Source organism: Taurulus bubalis, assembly GCF_910589615.1.
Source record: "Taurulus bubalis genome assembly, chromosome: 8".
NCBI lineage: Eukaryota > Metazoa > Chordata > Actinopteri > Perciformes > Cottidae > Taurulus > Taurulus bubalis.
In genome coordinates this window covers 14,113,042-14,126,396 of record NC_136596.1, presented here as the reverse complement: position 1 = coordinate 14,126,396, position 13,355 = coordinate 14,113,042, and the positions used below count along the sequence as shown (strand labels likewise).

Genomic DNA, 13,355 nt, shown 5'->3' with positions numbered 1-13,355 from the left:
CTTGAATACAGCGTTCTGATTGGTCCAAACGCAGAACTCGTAATGTTCAGTGCTCCCTTATAAACCCATGCAGACTTGACATCGGCGCTATCTGTCATGCAAGTCAAAAGGATAGTGAGGAAGTCCAGTGTAAAGATATTGCTGGCAGCTTACTTGTAATAACCTACATTGATTGTGTTTTCGGCGTTGCAGAAGCTTTTTGGAGCGTTATTTTTATGAATTACACACAAAGCAGGAGGCGTCTCTTTACATTTAGTTGTATTATCTGTGAGAGGACGATGCCTTTGAGGACGGGACTTTTTCTCCTGATGGTGCTGAATGCATCTGCATATGAATTGGATCAAAACGAGTCTTATTCGCCCAGGAGAACACGCTTTTCTGCCAATAGCCCTTGTAAGTAACACGCTGTCTCCATCTGCATATCTCAGAGTGCAGTGCTTGCTTTTTTTTTTACACACCATTTCCACAATGCACAGGCTTACCTTTGCTCGTTTACTATGTGGAGATATTTTTTCTCATATATGTTTGGCCTATGCAGCCTTTTCTGTCTAAACGAGCGCGTTGAGTCATGATAAAGGCTGCGGGATTAACCCTGTGGTTTTTGCCGGTGTCCTGCCGGCAACAGATGAGCATGGAGCTTGGTACTGACACCTGAGAGCGCAGGCTGTGTCATGCTGGTTGTCTCTTTCTCGTGGCTTGGGCTGCTGCATACGTCCCACTATTCAGCAGTATTGTGGACTTGATGGTGCTTTCAGTGCGTAAAACAGAAGGCTTCACATGTAGCCTTCCTGTGTAGCCTTCACATCAGAAACAGATTGTATGTGTTACACTGCTTGTCACTGAGGATGTGTCTTTTGGATAAATTAATAAAATCCTATTAGTTCACATGTCTTATTCATTAAAAAAAAGAAAAAGAATTGCTGATTTATAATCCCCATCAATAAATGACACTGCGAAGGGTGAATCTGCAGGCTTCATTCAAATGTTGACTTTTCCTTTTTAACAGTAAAAGGTGGAGCCCAGTGATAATTGGCAGTGGGTGACAAGGATGCTGATTCCCTTCGGCAGGAACTGCTTTATCATCGTAAGATTTGCAGCTCGCACTCTGTATTTTTAAAAAGCAATCTCTTGTCCCCGATGGCAGGCAGACTTGATCTGACCGTGTAGGTCAACATGGGGCTCCAGATTCTAAATCTGCCAAGTAGGCTTCGGCTCCGAGGTGACATTTCTTAATGGTTGTTACAAAGAATTTGAGTCAAGCTGCTGGCCACCTCAGTGGGTTCTTGCATGAAGAAAAAGGAAAGCCAACTATCTGGATGCACTGATTTACAGATTATGTTTTATAGCTCATTCTTGGTGTAAAATGTCAAGTCGTTTGCATAGACTTAGAGCTGTGTTCCCTATGGCCAAGGTCAGCTTTGGAAAAATGGATTGAATGATGTTTCAGGGTAGCTGTTTCATAGGTTTTTACAAAGATCAGGGATCAGGGTTACTTGTGGTTTAATCAGCATACTTATCCAGTCATGTGACCCTCATGAAATGAATATAGCTGCATTTTCTGAACATGTATTTCATGATGAGGTTCATAGGAGCATTTCTGGAATGTAACTGGTCTGTTATATGTGCTAAATTATATTACAGTGGTTTGGAGTAAGTGTCCTCAAATTGAGCTTGACAATTACGGCAATTGGAGACAGAGTAACTGTATGTATGTCTGTGTGTGCCAGTGGTACAAGTGTATGTTTGTGTGTGTCTACAGGCACGCCAACAATTTTCAGTAAACTCGTTGGTATTTCTGGTGCTGTTCATCCAAGCCCTGCTGAAAAGAACCAAACAGTGGAATATAAGTCCCTGCCAAGAGAAAACTGCAGTCATGCCAAATAGTGTCTGAGTTGTAAGGTGTCCAATCTCCAGTCAAGTCACAATTTGCCCCAAGTGACTGTATGTCTTTTGTGAATCACCAAAGTATGAAAATGTGCTTTTGTTCGCCACATATTTTAGCTGAAACCCTGGCAACCCTTGAGTAATGAGCTCAGTGACTGTGCAGTGATTCCCAGTGAACCCACTGTTGGCTACCCCGCTGATGGTTCATTCTCTGTGCCCACAGCAGATGTGGCACGCTGTCTCAACAGCGCCCTCCAAGTTGGCTGCGGGGCCTTCGCCTGCCTGGAAAACTCAACTTGTGACACAGATGGCATGCATGACATCTGCAAGTCCTTCCTTTACAGTGCTGCTAAATTTGACACTCAGGTATACACTTTAATTCATTTCACAAAGACTCCAAACAGTATGCCATCCTCTTTATTTCCACCGTGCACATGAGCTTGTGTATGATTATATGGGTGTAACTGTCAGGGCAAGAATGTGTAAAGCACTGCTGTGTTTTTACAGGGTAAAGCATTTGTGAAGGAGAGCCTTAAGTGCATTGCCAATGGCATCACCTCGAAGGCATTCCCCACCATCCGCCGCTGCTCCACCTTCCAAAGAATGATATCTGAAGTCCAAGAGGAGTGTTACAGCAAGCTGGATATCTGCACTATTGCCCGATCAAATCCAGATGCTATTGGCGAAGTGGCACAGCTACCAAGTCACTTCCCCAATAGGTGAGCTCTTCTTCTACTAAACAACAAGTTGATTAAAGTTGCGATCTGGTGGCCAAGGAGACATTGTTCTGGGCTTGCTAAGGGCATGTTAGAGTTTGAAGCTTATGATGTTCAGCAGGCTCTTTGACCACAGAGTAGATATTAAAAACAAGGGCTTATTTACCAGTAATCACTAAATGTAGCTGCTTGTCTTAAGTGAATGTGACATGCATTTGAATCTTCCTAAGAACCACAAATACATGGCTGGCATGTTGCTAATTCCACATTTGCCCCTGACTTATGCAGCATAACAGATGGCAAACTTTGTATTGATTTCAATGTTTTGGTTGGTGTCTGATTCATACATTCTTTCTACAATGAAAGAAAAGGAAACAGGAATATAAAGTTTGGACATTTTTGTTCCTATTGTTGCTGTCATACATGTAGGAGTGCAGTTTGGGAGTGATATAACAGGGAAATACACATACACAGAAAAAACGGGGGAGTATTTTTTTCCGAAGTTACTATTATTTTCCTCTAAAGAAATAATATGTCATCATTTTGGAGCGTAATTACTAGCCGTAGCCAGTAGGAGCAAATATTCAGAACAGAATCTATTGGGGTAAAACAGCGTGACCACGACCACTACGGTTCCTTAAATTCCGTTACCGCCACCATGACACCTCTCGCTACGCTGGAACGAACTAACGTTTTATGGGACGGAAGAGAGCTGAAGAGAGTTGAATCCCATTCTAGTACATATATCATCATGTAGAGTTACATATAAACACTAAGTAGAGTAAAACATACTCTGAATTATTTACTTTGAGGCAAGAGTAGATTTTACTCTCTTTAGACTGGGACAAATGTTATATATGAGTAAAAAAAATTAAATTTGAGTACATTTTACTTTGACAAATTTACTGTGTGGGAGGGTGAAGCTCAAGGCTTTGTAGTGGCCCAAATGGACGACGTCAGACTATAGGGCACATGTCCAAATACAGAGAAATACTTTTAAACAGATATGAACATGTTGCAGGTGTGTCTTGTTGCCATTCTGTACATTTTGTCCCTTTTGTCTTGGAGCTCTTAAACAAACGTTCTGTGATGCTTTGTTTTGTTGTCCTAGGTTTTATGGTAAGCTGCTACAGAGCCTGATGGACTGTGATGAGGACACAGTGGACCGCGTTAGGACCAGCATGGTGTCGCGGCTGGGCCCAGAGATGACCATGCTTATTCAGCTGCTGCAGAACAAGCCCTGCCCATCCACTGCTGTGGCTGCAGCTGCTGCCATCCCAACTGGAGTGGAGGGCCGTGGGAGCTGGCGCTGGTCTATGGGTCCCCATATGTACAAGATCCAGCCTAATCTCCGAAACAGAGACTCCGCCAGTCATTTTGGCAAAAAGCGCTCTGCCAGCGACAGCTCCTAACTTCCACTAAGATTCAGAAACTCCACTCACTCCTCAAAACATCATAATAGCTCCTCTATTCCCTAGGGGTGATAACATCCATTCCTCCGCTAGACTGGAAGTTACAGAAATATGCACCTCTAGGGAATGCCGGAACGCACATAGAGTTGATATCAGAGTTTGGTTGTTGTTATATTGTATATCCTACACTTTAGGCTTGAGAGAACCCCTCTTCCATCGAGTCCGCTCACAGTTAGTGTTAAACATGTGGCTGTTGCATCTGTGCGACATGGTCCTGTGCGCTACTCTTCACCTCCTCCAACAGAGATGAATCCTTAAGATGTCTTTTGATGCCAAGCAAAAAAAGAAAAGAAAAAAACAGCCATAGTGGTGCACAATAGAGCCTCTAGAGCACAAGTCCGTGCTTTAAAAAATAACACAATCTCATAATCTCAGCATTTTATCATGAATAGAAATCAGTAGTTGGATTATTATATTAGTTCACTGATAGGAATGGGATATTATTGGTAGATGTATCTAATATTTCAGCGATGAGACCAGTCAAATTGTGAGCATGAGATGTGAAAATGAGTTTCATATCTATTTTCTGACTAACATAGCAGTCACATGTACTGTATACCAAGTTATCTGAGACAGCCATAGCTTGCCCTCTGAAAGAGTGAGGTCTGTAGAGGTTTCACGATAACCTTTGAGTAACCTTAAACTGACCAAAAAACTTCAAACTGCCCTGAATGCTATTCATGAAATACCAAAATAGTGTATATCTAATAGCACTTATAGTTGTTGTTTTTCTCTGATGGCAGGTGTAGCCACTGTCATGTGTTTCAAATCATCATCCTGCACATAAGGATTGTCCCGGTCTAAATATCAGAAAAAGTCAATTTTGCATATCTTGTATACAGACACTGTATGCATATGACTGTTGAGCTCTACATAATATGTGGGACCATGTTTAGTATAATCTGTATCTATGTTCTTAACTGAACTTGAGGCAGTTGTGTATGTGCAGTAGCTGATTAGCACGTTCACCAATGAGAATGAGAGCAGCCATCTTCTTGCACTGAAGAGCATCACTCTCTGAGGTGAATAACGTGACATACACACTGGCTTCCAGTGTCAAGATTGAGAATGACTATTTAAAACAAAAAGCCTTGTTGGAATGATATTTATTTTCCTACTATATTATTTAATTGCATTATTGTAGTTTTTAATTAGTTTACAGATTTCAAAAGCAGTTCAGTCATGGCTCCTATTTGAACATGAGCTCTATGCCAAAAAAAAACGTGAGCTGACACTCTGGTGACTGAATGGGACCCATGTCATGACTCTGTGCTGGCCATAGGGGAACAAGGTTGGTCATTCAAGTCAGGTGATCTACTTTATGGGTGTTACAAGGGACCACAACAAAACAATAGCTTCATTTTGACACACTTTCTGGTTTCTGGTCATTGCAGCTGCTAGATGGACTTGTTCAGTGCTGGGGTATTGTGCACATTGTCGATGACTGACCATATAATCAAAGTATAACAAACACCAGCATCAAGTTTTTGTTTGTTTGTTTGTTTGTTCTGCACTAGTTTGCAGTGCGTATCTTCACACAGGTGGCTACATAGTTGGATCCTATTAGTAACAAGTGTCATTGATTATCGTAATCTCTTGCATTTTTTTCCTGTTACTATTTATTTTTTATGTTATTTTGTCAATGTATCAGTTCTGATATTACACAGTAGAGCAAGAGACAGGAAAAATGCAACAGAAAGATATCATGGGAGTCCATACTGCGGAATCCTTATCTGCTTTAGCCCTCAGTCACTAAATCTTTTTTAAAGCCCCTGAAAACCTGCTTTTTAATCAAGACTTGTTGTCATAACATTACATATGAATGGCTAAATAAGCAACAATCAAAGTTAACATTCAAGAAAAAATATCCTTGGTTGTTATTTCATCACCCAAGACTTAAATAATATTGAAACGATTTAAATGACAGTGGCCTGACAACAACAGCAAACACACTCACAACTCATCATAGTTTGATTAAAAGTACGTGATGTCACCCTTCTCCACCTGAGCCCCAGCCATGTCAAACCATATGAGCAAAGACAGAAATCTCTCCTTTGAAGTAGCAAAACTGTTAAAACTGAAAAATTGTTTGTCCGTCTAGGACCACATCACTCACAGGCCAATCAGTAAATCTCTATGTTCCGTAATGACAAAGAGGAACATTAATACTTAACTAACTTACTTAAAGTTGGTTTATATAAGATGTTTAATGCACAAGGTGTACTTTCAGCTAAAGCATGTTTTACAAAGACTGCACAAGAATTTAGCTGCAGACAGAGTGAGAAAGTAACCAATGTGTGTGAAGATATTTACAGGCCGCTGCTACTAACTTAGTTCACACACTCTTTCTGTAACATGTTGGTGGTACATTGTAAGAGTTCAGTTAAAATGACACTCAGGCGTTGTCTCAGTAGATAAGAAGCACATGCTAGTTTGTATTTATGAAGGGGCCTTGTAACCGTATATCAAAGTAACAAAAAGTCCCAGTAGACTTCATCTACTAAGCAAAATCAAAATTTTAAATCTAAGAGTGCATGATTCATGGCCTTCAGAGGTCGAGACAATTACTTAGAATCAGTTGATTAGCGCAGAGCCAGAGTCACTTCATGCTGGTGTTTGTTTTATCGATGCCTAGTAGATGGTGGTGATAATCAATGGCTTAAGTTAGTTTCTATGCTGACAGTAAATTGCAAATGTTTGTGCACATTTAAAATGCAATATAGAAAGTAACTTGGAACCAGGGCTGGGTTCGGTTCACTATTAAGCAGTTGGATCGAGAAAACACCCTCACTTCAATATTCAAACCTTGCAAATCGGTCGGCTTGAACATAGTTCGATAACAAAATTATAAAATATAGTTTTGGCTTCATGAAGGGAATTGAACCCAGCCCCGTTTGAAAGAAAAGGGAATTTATATATTTTCTTGGATTGATAAGAGTGAAGCACAGACCAGAAAAATAGTAAGAGATGTCAGTGTCAATTTAATAGCTATGTTAAGAATTCCAAACTATGCAATAATCTCACATTAAAGGATTCACATCAACACAGAAATTGACCTTTATTTCATTCAGTGCCAGCTGATGCTGTGTGAATAAAACAGCAGCTTGTTTGCTCTTGCACTGCGCTCACAGTGTGAAGGCATCGCTCCTCTATTGCTTTCTGTTTCTGTGTTTTTTGTAAACCGCTGTTTCTTTTTGTTCTGTAAATATGTGCATTTCTTTTGTTTAATTTGGTGCGAAAGGAAAGTTCTGAAGGAATCACTTGGGCAGTTAAGAGCTATAGTCACACTGTAGTATATCTAGATGACTATGTTATGTTAAATATGCACTTTGCTTCTTAACCACTATAAAGGGCATTGAAACATTCAGCACATGTGCAATTCAGACATGTTTTATTTACCCAGTGACAAATCAGTTAGAATATTTTGCATTCTGAAGGGTCAGGGCTTCTTCATGTACTATTGATACATATGTCAGTATCTTTGTTGTCCATGGGTAAATCCAAAACCCAACAGCTGCTGCTAAACTGTTACTTCCCTGTGTGTTGCTGTCCAGATGCCCCTCTGCTGTGGCTGCTCTGGACCGTCAACACACAGTGAGCTCAGCATCAGTCCACATTTACATTCAAATATTTGACTGTCTATCCATGTCTTCATATTTATTGTCTATGAACATTCCTCGTGTCAAATATATTTGGCAAGGGCAAATTGACTGTTTCCTCACCAAGTCAAATGTAATGGTAATTTCAGAGAATGTACCTGTAAACTGAATGTCTGTTTCGATGAGAACATGCCCAAGTTAGGTAACCCATTGAGGCTGTTAGGAAAAAACAAAAGTGAGAAAAGTATATGAGGCTTTCAGTTACTTTCTGTTTTAGATTGTGATAAAAGAATAGGGTGCTTAAGGTGGTACTGGAGCATTATTAAATTGACCCATGGTGAGTTTTGTGAAAATGTTTTTCCTGTCAACACTAGAGACTAAAGACTTCTCACTTCTGGCACTTCATGGTACTCTTTCCTCTCAAGACTTGAACTAGATAAATGTTGTGCTTAAACTAAATCAAAAAGCTTCAGTGACTAGTAAAGTTTATTTTGTATTCATATATAAGTGACAGTTATTTTATTATCAGATTCAGAAGGTTATCGAGGATTTAAGGATTTAAGGAGGTTACTGAAGTTCCTGATACAGATGCTATGTAACGCATGATTGACCCTTGTGAATCACTTGCACTTTAAAATATACCCATATACATATATATCCATACTGTGTATATGTTTGGGTTTCTCCTCTGTACTGAAAAGTCATGGAAGATACAAATGCATCAAGTGTGTGTATTTTGCTGATCAGAAATAAAATATTTATCATATCTGGCATATGGTATGAAATATGTTGCATTGCTCTTGTTTCACTCACTTGTCTCCATCATCACTTGCAGATTTGCATCTAAAATTCCTTTGGGCCTCTCTCATTCTCCATCAGCTGCCCTAAGACAGAAAGGCTCCTCTTGGTTTATCTATCAGCAAGCCCCCAAATGTGTTAATGGAGAGAACATCATGAAAACTGAGTAAAGATTCCCCTCCCCGACTAGTTAGATGGTCTTAGAATATGCTTTCTGTTCTAACTGAATGGTTCACAGCTTACAAAAAAAGGCTGTTTGGGAACATATTCACAGGTCTCCTCAAAAAACAAAATACACAAAGATAGAAGTACCAAACTGCTACAACCTCCCAATTATTTGTAATTTGTGTCAAATGTTGTGTGACAAAGATATTTGTTTGTTTTCTGGTTTGCTTAGTCCTTTCATCACTTCCTCTTCCACCAGACCACACAATCTACAATAAATGTGTCACTCATGAGACTATGATAACATCCAGTGCATTTCTAATTTCCTCAGCAACATAAAAAAGGGAAACAGGCTCAGTCCTCAAGTAGACATACTCACAAACACTTTGCACCAGCTTTCAAAAAGATGCAAAGATTCAAGACTTTCCAAGTGTGTCCCAAATTTTCAGTTGAGACAATTACAATGCTGGTAATCAACTTCTGATTCAAAGTACTGAAATGACTATAATGTAAATGTATAAATCACAGCAGCATCAGTAGCAGCAAGCGACAGCTGTAGTTAGTAGAGGAGTGACGTTTTAAACTTGCAAATATTGATTTTTGTTGACCACTTAGGAGAAGCAGAAACATGCTATGGATGCAAAAACTAATACATCATCATCTTTTAACTTGCTAGCAAATGGGTGCCTATTCTACATCCAACAAATATGGAGACACATCAGAATCAGAACCATTTATTTGCCAGATATGTTTACACAAACAAAGAATTTTTCTTGGCGGAAGGTGCATAACATTGGACATTAGACAAGACAATCAATGACAACAACAGTGCAATAGATATTAAGTAAGTATAAAATAAAGTGCTCAAACAGATAAAAGTAATGTAAAGTGTATGTTAAAGTGTAATGTTAAAGTGACGTCTGTATTTAAATATGAAGTGTGAAGGGATGTGCAGGGGAGTGACCGGTAAGAAATAGCATTAGCAATCACTTGGAATATACCTTATTCACAAAAGACATTTTGACATGTCATAGTAGGAAAAGCATGAGTCTTTTAATAACACTAATGATAGCTGCATTCCTCTCAGGGGAGGCCTTGGTATTGCACTAGAATATTAAGAGAGAGCTGCATTTTATAGCTGCATGCATTACTCGAATAATTACATAATATAAGAGACACAAAATGATTGTATTGTGCATTCAAATCTATCATTCAGCTTTTTATTTAGATTGAATCCGTTTCTTTGAGCTTTCTTCAGTAGAAAAATTAACAATTAGCTATTTATTAATAAGTTATGTAATGCAATGTGTACCCTGAAACTAACAGTGACTTAAATGATTTCCAGTGAATGATATTTAACACAAATCTTTAACATATTTAAACATTGCTATTAACCACATCTCTTCAGTACATGTGACAAATCCTGCAGGACCCACAAAGTAAGATGAAGGATGTAGAGAGCACCTTCTGATGAAAATGAACTTTCTTAAACTTGAACACAAACGAGCTGAAACTGCAAAGTGCTCTGTTTGGTTGGATAGCCTCAGGAAAAGAGGGGGCAGAACGCAAGAGGCTCCATGGACGCTAATCTCAGTCAGAGGGAGATATAATTTCATGCCTATTTAGAGAAGAGTCCTGAAGGGCTTTCTCATCATCCGCTCTCCAGTCTCATGTATAGGTGATGCAGCAGCTCTGCACACAGATTCTATCATCTATTCTTTAAAGAGACATTCACTCTCAGCTCATCAATGACTTTAGCGCAAGCATGATGGACAGAATTTCTCCATATGGTCAGTTTAAACATCTGTCTCTTGCTGAGTCTTTTTGCTTGGTTACATAGCTGCAGTTCTGTCGATGGCAACTTTCAAGAGCTTCGACACACAGAAACGTCTTGTTGCCAGGAAACATTTGAACAGATTTTTGACCCCGTCTATTTACTTTGTTGCCTGTTGCTTGGACTGCTGCCGAGTGTATAAACCGCGCTGACAATCACAAACAGAGTAATAATGAATAATGACGAAATTAGAATATAATTATGCAGATGCGATTCATACCATCTGCTTGTGTTTTTAATTCAATGATAATAAACCAGTGCTCCATTTGAGCCATCAGACACAACGTTATGGTACGCTTCATCATGTTGCCAAAATATGAGCAATGAAAGCATGCATTTCTTATAAGCATTTTCACAGTGGGGTGCACAGCATTGCGCGGTGATGTACAACCAGAGTGACCCTGGAGTCAATAATCACAAATGAGCCGCAAGCTACGGGAAAGCAACAGAGCCAGCTCTTCATTGTTTTAACCTCTTGATCAAATTCTGAGGGACGAAAGCAATGTGTCCATAGAGGATGCATAGTGTCAGCAATTTAAGGGCACAAATGAACAATGCACTGTGGTTAGTGCGGTACGGCAATTGCCTCTCCCCTCTCCCAGTGTGTTTTATATTCATTATGTCCTTCTCTTTCCCATGAAACTTGTGGCATATTCATCAGCAGTGTGACAAATTAGATGTGCAGTGAAATGGAGTATGACTGAGAGCAGTGGAAGATTAGATCCACTCCAATCTTACCCAGCAATCACCGTCCCTTCATTTCTGTGGGGAAATACCCAAGGATGGGAAAGAAAATTAGATCAAATTTTACTGAAGAAAGCGCTGGAGTGGCAGGGGAAAGAGATGAAACAGAGCATTTTTTCATTTCTGTCTTGGTATTAAATGCAATGCAGCTTTTGGTTCTGGATATGCAGAATACATTATACTAAACTCTTACTCATATATGTGAATAGTTAGTAATGGGTTCACTATCGCACAATGCAATGCTATTTGTGCCCCAAACATCTGCCTTAACCAATCAAAATTCTGAAGATTATTGAGCATCATATTCAGTCACTTCACCAGTGTAGTTCAAATGCTCTTGAACGCTCTCTTGTTGCTTGCTCTTGCAGTACCTGGCTATTTTAACAGCTCTCCAACTGAATGCTAAATATTGCAAATATTCATCATGGAAGAAGTAATGTTCCACACAATATTGTTGTAGATTTGAACAGTTAAGCCTTTGTGTAATTCATGGGGGAAATGTTGAGATTAGACAGGGCATAGATGACAAACTCAAATGTGGGATCTTCTAGAGAAAGATCTTGAGTTCAGTTTGATACTGATTGGTTGTAGTGGGCTCCCAGTGCTAAAGGGACAAAGCATTTGCAACTTTGCAGTCAAACACTAACTGTAAATTCAACAGCACACCGCAAGACATGTATTCTGATATATATTCTCTCACTTATTGATCATCAAGTGTGGATGAATTCATCCTTTTCTTGAGGCCCTTGGAATGAATACAGTATAGCAGAGACATCTAGTGGTTGAAAACGGGTTACACCATTTTCTTTCTTCAAACAGGACACACAGCTTTGTAATTCTATACAAAAGGACACATCTATAAGCACTACCTACTAGCCTAAGCTAGACTAAATAAAAGCACCTTCCAGGGTTTATGAATCAAGTAATACTTATTGGCAAAATATGTTCCAATACGTATAATCTCACACCATTAACCTTTCAACAAGCAGCAATATGAAAAAGTAATAGTTTTAATCTGCTGTGGCGTGGAAGAGCAGGAGACGATGCATGATTAGATCTGATTTTTTAGATGCAGAGCTTAAAAGCTGATGTAGGTGACACTAAGTATGCTCAGCAAAATGATTTGGATGTTTGTGTTATTATTAAAACACTGATTCTGATATGGGTCACAATAACCCACACACTGCCTGATAAAAGGGTTCTCTTTCAGAAGAACTATGACTTGACGTAATTCAAAGTAGTAAGATGTCCTAAAACCACACAAATAATTGTACAAGTATGCTCCGTTACACTATATGGTCACCGGCAAAGCAGTATTCTGGATATAACCATTTCAACACGAATGTGCTGTGCCAATCAATCCCCTTATATTACAGTAATTACCATGTTTTCATTATAAGAAAGTTTTCTAAGTTGCCTCCTTACAATAAAGATGGGTTCAGCGTCAATGTCACAAAATATTTTGATGAGTGTCTATCGTTGCATTTTAGCCATCGGAAGGCCGGGATCAGTTTCACTAAGTTTAAGTCAACTCTGTCTCTTCTTTCAGCTGCTATCAGCCTCCTATTTTGCTCTGTGATGAATTAGGGGTATTTTGTGGTAAACTGTACTTAGCTATTGCTTCTCATGTTACAGTGAGGGGACAAGTGGTGGAATCAATAGGAAAGGCTTTGATTTTAAGGAACAGGAGTCACAGAAACGTAAGAGGGAGCGTTGCTTCGAGCCATCAGAGAACACTGCTGTAGCGATTAAGTAATTTACCCATCAAACTGGACACCCTGAAATCCCCAAGTTGTCAAACAATTCACAGTTGACTTCTGAGGTTTTTTTCCCCCCTCTGCTTTTGAAGTTCAGGTTTCTTGGTTCGTCAGTAAAAGGTGTGCTTGTTTTACATACTATCCCTGTTGAGAACTTAAACATTACGTTGTCAGGTTCTGTTTTAGCATATTATTATTTTTACGTCTTACGGAAAGAGCAGGTCCAGGAAGCCAAAGTAGCATATACAGTGGATACTGTTTCTTTATATATATTATTTGCAATTATTTGAATCACATGAGGGGTGTTGCAGTTATGTGACATGTGCCATAACCATACAGATACCACAATTATCTAATTCTTTCCTAAAAGGACATCTTGTGTTTTA

The 13,355-nt window shown here is 39.3% G+C and overlaps 1 protein-coding gene across 1 annotated transcript; it reads left to right on the top strand.

Annotated features, from left to right (window-relative positions):
* Positions 1-215: 215 nt before the first annotated feature.
* On the top strand, positions 216-4,012 carry stc1 (stanniocalcin 1; the record flags this gene model as incomplete). The annotated part of the gene is made up of 4 exons (XM_079222542.1): positions 216-393; positions 2,108-2,250; positions 2,392-2,603; positions 3,712-4,012. The coding sequence occupies 4 exons, from the start codon at positions 216-218 to the stop codon at positions 4,010-4,012; spliced, it is 834 nt and encodes a 277-aa protein (XP_079078668.1).
* Between the last annotated feature and the right edge of the window lie 9,343 nt (positions 4,013-13,355).